Raw genomic sequence first — 8,867 nt, forward strand, 5'->3', positions numbered from 1 at the left:
AAGACTAATAGCCGTAAGCCTAGTGAAGGTACTGGTAAGGAGAATGGTGGATTGGATAAGCATCTAGGGCCGATATTCTTTGAGGATTTGTATCCAAGATAAGAATAGTCCGAAGGATTGTTATTCTTTGAGGATAAGGTATCGAAGACAAGAATAGTCCTTTGAGGGCATACCTGGTGAACATCTGGATGGGGTATGTGCCTAGAGAGGCAATGATGGTGTCCAAATTTATGCCTCCTAGCATTGTGCTCTAATCTAGTGGAGAGATAGAGCTTGTTAGTCAAGGCCTTGCTATTTTGTTATTAGCAACGCTGATTATGATGATGCTTATCAATCTGATCCTTTATTATGAGAATATTTCAATTGGAGAGTATCCAGTTGTGTCATTATGAATACGTCCCTCGTTAAGAGGGAGTGTTGAAAATGTAACTAGTGTTGGTCTTCATAATGTAATATAAATGTATCATTGATGTACTTATTATATTCATTATTATTATTTTATTTCTATTCAAAGCATGTTCGTCATGCTTATAGGGTTTATTAAGTCAAAAGAAAAAAATTTATGAGTCAAAGAAATGTATTTGAGTCAAAGTCCCATTCGTACTTGTTGTAAGAGAAAGAAAATTATTTATCTTGAGCCAAAAGAGTAAAAAATGTCACCATAAGACCAAGTCGGCCCTAAGGCCAGCTATTCGACCTATTGGATGTGTATATATAGAGGGCAAGTCGACCACTTTGGAGAGCAATCATTCATCCATCTATCACAATGCTTTCTATGCCAAGATGAAGAAGATAACTTGCTAAAGTCAAAGGAGAGAGAGGATAGTCAAAAGAGAGAAGACGAGCTAATTTTTTCCCTAGTTCTATTCACACGTGCGAGTTTTCTAGGCATTTTTTGTGGTATTGCAGGCTCGAAATTTCAGGGGTCAAAATTTCAGGGGTCAAAATTTCAAGAGATGACCAGAATTGTGATTTGACCAACATTCACTTTTGTTGACTATGATTTGTTGAAGATGGATTGTAGGGTTGACTTGGATCTTTTGTGGCACTCTTGGTCTTGGATATCTCATTTCGATCTAATTCTATAGGAAGAGGATTTTCTAGGTTTTCCCCCTTATGGGGTTTTTGCCTTAGCTTGGAGCTTAATTTCTTGTGTTCTTTGTTTCTATCTTCATGTTTTTGTACTTTTGGTAATTGCTTGATGAAGAAAATATACATGTAATAAGAAGGCAACAAATATTTACAACATATTATCAAGTTAAGAGAAATCAACTATAAATCTACAAGGATCTTGATTTCTCAACTGGCCAAACCTATGTAAATGCACCAAATTTCTATGGAAGGACCCAATTCCGAGGAAGGCAAAAGGCCTAATTCTAAAATGACCTAATTAGATCAAATTTTGTGGGTAGATGACTTGACTAGGATGGAGTTAGACCAGGTTTGACCAAGTTTCTTTGATGGTCAGTTTGAGCTTGTAAATGACTTGGATGTATAGGTGTGTCTTTTGTTGAAAATAATAATTTCTCTAGGGGAAAGGTTGTTGGGATTTTCCCCCATGTGGGTTTTCCCATGGTAAATGCTTGTGTTCTTGTGTGGCTATCACTTTATGATCTTTCAGGCATATTGTTTTAATGTTGAGCTCCTCTGTGTATTTGCTTTATGATGAAAAATGAATACAAGAAAAAAATAACCTAAACGAAATCATAAGAAGTAATTATCAGTTTAGAGGATGCCCAAAAAATCAACACCTTGGTTGTCCCAAAATGGAAAGTCTCCTATTATGAAGAAGTTTTGACAATGAGGTGCTCAACCTTTTCCAAAATAGCAACACATGCATGACAAATGGACCTCCTAACCAGGGTGCCCAAGACTAGCTTGTACAACTATTCTGAAATCAATAAATAACACTCCAAATAAGCGACATAAGATCAATTTGAAAGCATAATAGGGAAGTCCTTGGGTAAGGTATTGGAATCCTCCCATGCAAGAGCAAAAGTTTTCAAATAGGCCCTTGCAAACTGTTACCCTATCCTTAAGTATTGTTTCTCTCTTGATAGGATAAGATAAGATAATTTATTAATGTCCAACAAATGACCACAGAAGTAGGTCAATTGGACTAAAGGACGCATCTAGTATGAGTACATTGTGGGAGTTTAAATGCAACTCCTAGAAAATGCCAAAGCAAAACTAGGACAAAATGAAGTAAAGAAAGATACAACAATAGGACAACCTCATAAACATCTATATAACTGGATCAAAGGCCTTGATGATGTAGAAGACTAAGTGAATAAGTCTAGTGTTGGAGGTCGATGACATTAAGAATGCTTGAGTTTAATAGCCAACAATGAGGAGGGTGACAGTGGCACTGGCTTGCTATCGAAGTCTTCTAGATCCAACAAGGTGTCTGGTTGCACATTCTTGGGGAGATGTAGAAGCAAGGGATGCTCCTAACATCTGAGGCTGAAGGAAAGAAGCTCTGGATAAGTCTTTGGCTACTCTGTTGGGGTTGGAGAGGAGTTTGTCTGGGTGAGGGGGTGGGGCACCCTACTAGGGAACCATTTGGAACTAATCCATCTAACGCTCTGGGTGTGAGTGAACTGATGTGTTGTTCATCACCTCCACAATGGTCTTGAGGATATTGGTTGGCCTCCTGGGGGGAACCCGAGGTCTCACTATTATACTATTTGAAATACTCTGGAACTCAACTCATCGCTTGTTGCTCTGATCAGCTGGATCAACTTGAAAGTATGATGTGATCGTCTGAATCATACCTGAGTGAGGTGAGATATGTAGGATCTAACATCTTTGTTTGAATTTCTCCCTGATAAAGAGGGTTAGGCATATCTGGTTAGGATACTGGAAGAAGATACAGAGGGATCCCCCTGAATCTCTATAGAGGCAGTGGTAGTGTCCTCTGATCTCGTAGTATAAGGGGCACCTAAAAATGAGTTGTTTTGTCTCTGGCTCCTGAAGATGACACACCTGGCATATCCTATCAGATCTTCGTATATGGTGGTCAATCTCCACTTGGAGTCGATGAGAACCAACCTGAAGCTGGCCCAAAGGTATCCTGAGTGAGTGCATCTAATGTCTGCGCATGTAGGGGGGCGGACAATGATACCATCTTGTAACTCCAAAAAATGCTCAAGGTAGAAGGGCATCTTCGGGCCCAGCCCTGTTGGGGGAGCAATCTGTTTTGCTTCTAGACATCCCTCAGCCTTCTCAGGTCCAATCACTTAAATTCCTACACACTGGAGACCAATAGCACAAATTGAAAGGTTTCTAGAGCTGGTTTGCACTGGAGTTCCTTTATAGTTGTATTTTTGAAATTAGTGAGCAGTTTAAGATACATGCTTCTCTTTATTAGCTGTTACAACTTGGTGACCTTAAAAGACATGACTTCAACTGCAGTATAGCATAGATTTTTGATCTGGCTTGTTAGTATCTATTAAACTATTGTCAGTTAACTGACATACTTTATAGAAGATAAATTCTAATGCTTGTTAAATATATGAAATTGCTAATTTAGTAAAACATGTTTTACTATGTGCTAGAGCTTGAACTAACTACATGGTCTATATGATGTAGGGTTGGTGGCTTTTAACACACAATCCTGACCTTACAAAAGCTGCTGCCATCCTTGATGTTCTAATCTTTATAATTGGGTATGACAGTCTACTTTCAAGTGCTCTGATTATTCCATCAAAATGCATAGGTGAAGAATGTTGTCTACAAACTTGTGATTCAACTGCAGGCTCTTACATAGAATAATGTGTGCATGTTTTGCTTTGCTCTTTTCATGTGGGTTAAATTTGTGGTCAAAAGCTCTTTTGAAATGTAGATGTTCTTTATTGTTTGAATCCATTGGCACAAATGTACCTCTCAGTGTCTCACAAGCTATAAGTCAATCTGCAGATATCGGGTTTTCAGAGGCTCAAATAAACAGAAGCATATTTTCAAAAAAGATCCAACAGCTCGTATATGGGGTGAGCCTCCAAAGGTTATCGGGGGGAAATTGCTAGCTTCAGGTTATTGGTATGCTCTTTTACTCCCCACTTCAGGTTACAGTAAATTTCATTTATTTATTTAATAATGCACAAAGTACCTGAAGATCTTTTGTGAACTAAATTGTGCTTTTGCTAAATTTCTTACCCGTCTATATGAATCAAGTGTCATGAAATTTTCATTTGAAATGGTTATCAAAGAAGATAATACATTGAGAGAAGTTGACGAAGACAAATAGGAAGACAGGAGAATAGCAAAATCTGCAAACAACAAAGAAACAGTTCAATTCCTTTTTATCTGTATTTCTTCTATTTGTCCATTTTCCACCTCCATTATTCCATTGATTACATTTTCTCCCCTTTGTTTTCCTTTTTTAATTTGCATTATTTGCACCCCTCTCATTTCATCCTGTTTTAGAGAAGAACACAGGATAAGCTTGGATCCACGGTTTCAGGGATTTTGCAAAATTCCAAGATTTTGTTTGAGCTAAAATATTTCTGAACAAGATTCTCTGAATAACGTGGCAATTTGGTTGAATTTTGAGATTTACCAAAACGAAGTTAAAATTGGAAAAGGTTATCAAAGAAAAGAATATATTGTGAGAAGTTGAAGAGACTGGAAGAATGGAGAATAAGAAAACCTGCATGCAACAAATAAATAGTTAAACTCCTTTCTCTCTAGATTTCCATATCTGTCCTTTTTCCTCCTGCATTATTCCTTTGCTTCCTTTTTCTCCTCTTCATTTTACCTCCTGTTTTCTCTAATTTTACCAGTCCCTCTCGTGCATCCTGGTTTGGAGTACATAGGATGAACTTAGATCCAGAGTTTCAGGGATTTTGCAAAATTCCAATATTTTGATTTACCCGAACTTAGATTTCTGAGCTAGATTACCTAAGTAGATTTGCAATGGATTTTTGAGATTACCAAAACTAAGTTAAAGCTAGAATATCTGAATAGATTTTGCAACTACTTAAACTGTGCTTTATCGGGGTATTTAGAGATCAGATATTTAACCTAGCAACTGGAAACATTTAGGTTTTTCCCGGACACTGTTATGATAGGAGTAGAATCTTTACACCTTGTCGTCCTTAATATTGCAACAGGAAATACGGTAGTCTGCAAACGAGATGTTTTATTTTTTACTACTATTCAGATCAGTGTTCCCATGGCAATCCACTCTCTGAGCATCATATAAATCATGAACATTCTTGAGTGATTGCTACCCTCCCCTGGTTAGCAATCTCATCTTTTAACCATAACTCATATGGTTTAATTCTCTATAAGAAAATAAAACCTCTATTTATTACGACTGAATAAATCTTCTGTTTCATCCTGAACGTACCTTGTAAAATATCTAATCACTTTCCAGTGTACCACAATAGAGGCATTCTTCCCTATACTTCCAATAGATGCAAACCATTAAGCTAACTAGATGGTTTGGTATCCCTCAAGTTGTTCTCACCACTTTACATAGAAATAAGAGATGTTCTCAGTAATAAGGCTAGTTTCTTTTTTATTTCTTTCTTTTTCTTGCAGGGGCATATCCAGACACTGTAATTATCTTGGTGACTTACTTCTAGCCTTCTCTTTTAGTTTGCCTTGTGGAGCTAGGTATGGATTTCCGGCACCACTTTTTTTACTGCTTCTCTATCTAGTTCATTGTCACCACGTGTACGTTCACATTTGTAGGTTTATTTCTTTTATTCTCATAAATCTGGAGGGTATCTTTGCAGCTCTTTCGTTCCTTACTTTTATCCTATGTATCTACTGTTCCTACTACTTTGGAGAGAGCGAAGAGATGAGGCAAAATGTCGCGAAAAATACAAGGAGGATTGGGTTACATACTGCAAACTTGTACCGTGGAGAATAATACCGTACTTGTATTAGTTGTCTCCGACTTCGAATTTTTCGTTATTCAATGCATGTTTTCTCCTTACAGGAATTGCGAGCCTCTCGAGTCTTTGGAGAAATTTTCATCTTTATGGGCGTTGTTCTCTAGACTGTGGGGTTCCGACCTGGATAACTCACAGTGGAGATTGAAATGTGTATGTAAATGTTGTCTTTTATCTATATTGGGTTCTCGATGTCCCATGACTTGAATGAGTTTGGACTTTGGCAATATGGAAAAGTTAATATCATATTGGAAAATAATTTAGCTTGATTGCTGATGTCCACGTTTAATGTATGAAATCAAGACAATTACTCGACAAGAATGGAGAAAACTTCTGACATGATGAGAATGAAATCTATGATTTGATTTGCGAACTTCTAATAGTTTCCAAAGGTTATTTCGGTTTGATAACCTTAGAGTTATGTTGAGGATGTGCTTGCATGTTTTATTATACGTTCCAAACCCTTAGCAACTTTTTTTTGTTTATTCACCTAAATAAAAGATAAGGACTTAATGATGCGTGAAACAATTTAGACAGTTATGGAGTTTATCCTCAGTAAAATTTCAAATGTTGTTTGAACATATAAAATTCAAATATATATCAAACATCTTTTCTTTGGAGCCTTTCTAAATACCCCTTTTGTAAACATCCTTCACGAACTGTTGCTGGAAGTTCTTTTCCTTTGCAAGCCATTTCTGATAGCATCACAGTACAAGTATCCAATGATAAAGAGAACGGAATTTACCATCCATTGATTACCATCTCCTGCTGATTATGCAAGTTGCTAAAGTGATAAAGAACTTATAATTTTTCATGCAAGTTGCTAAAGTGATAAAGAACTTATTATTTTTCATGGATGTAGCTCGGGCAATTTGATTCCATTGGATTTATTGCCTGTTAAATATTTTAATTATACATACATATGCTTCTGAATATACAGAATAAAACAGGGCATGTTACATAATATATCCCAGAAATAAAAGACAAATGAAATATAGGACACAGAGACTGCAATTTAGGAACTCAAATATACATACTAGACTTAGTTCTATTAGTAAATCAAGGTTCCACAAGGATGCTTCTTCATGACAGTTTTACAACCAATTGTTTGATCAAACCATCACACCCATCACCCATATAGGTATATGTAACAAACATAAATATATATATTAAATAGTAATTAATTATTGAATAGTCATGTCCCAATTCATTTAGGAATATTTCCTCTATGCACAAATATAGTCATTCAAGTACATGAAATTTCTTTTACATTTAGATCTGATATATTGGACAAGAATTTGAAGCATTTATCGAAGATCAAAATTTTGTGTTTATTTTGTTTAAAACTTTTGTTAGTCCCTTAAACACTTATAGTTCTAGTTTTATTGTTCAATGAACCATTTGTTTGGGAATGACTGGTTTCATCTAATTATCATTGATTTAAAAAGTGTTGGGTTAAAGTTAACATTGTTTCTTTATGTTTACTTGAGAAACATAGGATATTAGGAATCATATATGGCTTTGTTTATTCTTTGGGTATTCCACATATTTTGCGTAATTATTATTACTTTTTTATATATCTAATGGTTTAAGGAAAATAATTTAAATTACTTGTAAAAGGGCACTTTGCCTAGTATATAAGTAGGGCCCTAATTGTAATGTTCAATCAATCCTATTATTCTATATATATATATATATATATATATATGATAATACATTTGTGTATTTTACATTGTAAGTATAAACAAGCTACATTGTTTGTTTACTACAATGGTATCAAAAGCTATTCAACCCTCTGGTTGTTCAACTGCTGCATAGTTCGTCCATTAAGTTTCAGTCCTTGAAATCATGGAAACATATTCTCAAGAAGTATTGGATGACCATAAAACTAATCGAGAATTGTTACTAGAAATGAGAGAAATACTTGTAAGATCACTAAATCTTTTTGAAACATTGGATTCAGCACCTACAATGGATATTGCCATTGACATCTCAGAAATAGAGAATTCTGTGCAAAAAACTAGGAGTTGGGATTTTTAACATGTTGATGATGCATTAGTATCTCCAAGAAAATCTGAAAATCCTTTTTAAGGAAAATAATTCAACAAATATGGAAGAATTCAACGATGGGAATACACAACCTTATGAGGAATTTGATAAAGAAAGGAATTTGAAGAAACCTACCTATTCAAAAGAGATACCTAGTGAGGACAACGATTATGAAAGATCGGATGTTCCACAGTTGCTCAAAGATTACACTTTAGAGGGAATGAAAAATACATTTCCGGAAAATATTTCTGCAGAATTTACAGATGGAGATTGTTGCGTGGAGGAAGATGACTTGTATCTATCTAAAACTTCAGTCCAAATAGACGATGGCCCGAAATGAACAGAGTAAGTTAAAATTTGGAATATCGATTCAGGATTTGGAGCATGAACATTCAATAGCCAAAAATGTACAACCTGATGAGATTGTTGATCATAAACTAGTGGAAGATGGAGATTGTTGCGAGGAGGAAGATGACTTGCATCCATCTAAAAATTCTAAAGGAAAGGAATAGGTGGAAGAAGTCCAAATCGTTGATGGCTCGGAACGAACAAAGTCGGTTAAAATGGGAATATCGATTCAAGCTTTTGAGCATGAACATTCAATACCAAATGTGTACAACCTGTTGAGATTGCTGATCAGAAACCAGTGGAAAATACAGCTTCAAATAGTGAGGACGATGATGAGAAAGATATTACAAAAACTTGGCCTGAAACTAAAATCTTGTCTATTAATACAAATGAGGGCCTAACACATGGTTTATCAATGTTCTCCTTAGACATAGACACTGACTACCGATTTAGAGTAAAAAAACTGTGTTTATGGTAATGGAAGGTACATACCACATTAAATTCAACGCTTGTATCATAATGGGCAAGGTTAAAAAGATCCATTGCATCTTCAAATTGTTAGTAAAATTG

General features: G+C 35.6%; 1 protein-coding gene across 1 annotated transcript in view; it reads left to right on the top strand.

Moving 5' to 3' along the window:
* LOC149196459 (delta(14)-sterol reductase-like) overlaps positions 1-6,273 on the top strand; it is a 280,806-nt gene extending 274,533 nt beyond the window's left edge. Inside the window, exons 10-13 of the mRNA XM_089405570.1 lie at positions 3,592-3,668; positions 3,919-4,038; positions 5,545-5,619; positions 5,742-6,273. Coding sequence (XP_089261696.1) covers positions 3,592-3,668; positions 3,919-4,038; positions 5,545-5,619; positions 5,742-5,895 — 426 coding nt within the window. The 3' untranslated portion in view covers positions 5,896-6,273. The remainder of the gene's footprint in view (positions 1-3,591; positions 3,669-3,918; positions 4,039-5,544; positions 5,620-5,741) is intronic.
* Positions 6,274-8,867: the final 2,594 nt, after the last annotated feature.

Source organism: Pinus tabuliformis, chromosome 2_2, assembly GCF_031772625.1.
Source record: "Pinus tabuliformis cultivar Carrire ecotype Pingquan chromosome 2_2, CPIR1, whole genome shotgun sequence".
Lineage (NCBI taxonomy): Eukaryota > Viridiplantae > Streptophyta > Pinopsida > Pinales > Pinaceae > Pinus > Pinus tabuliformis.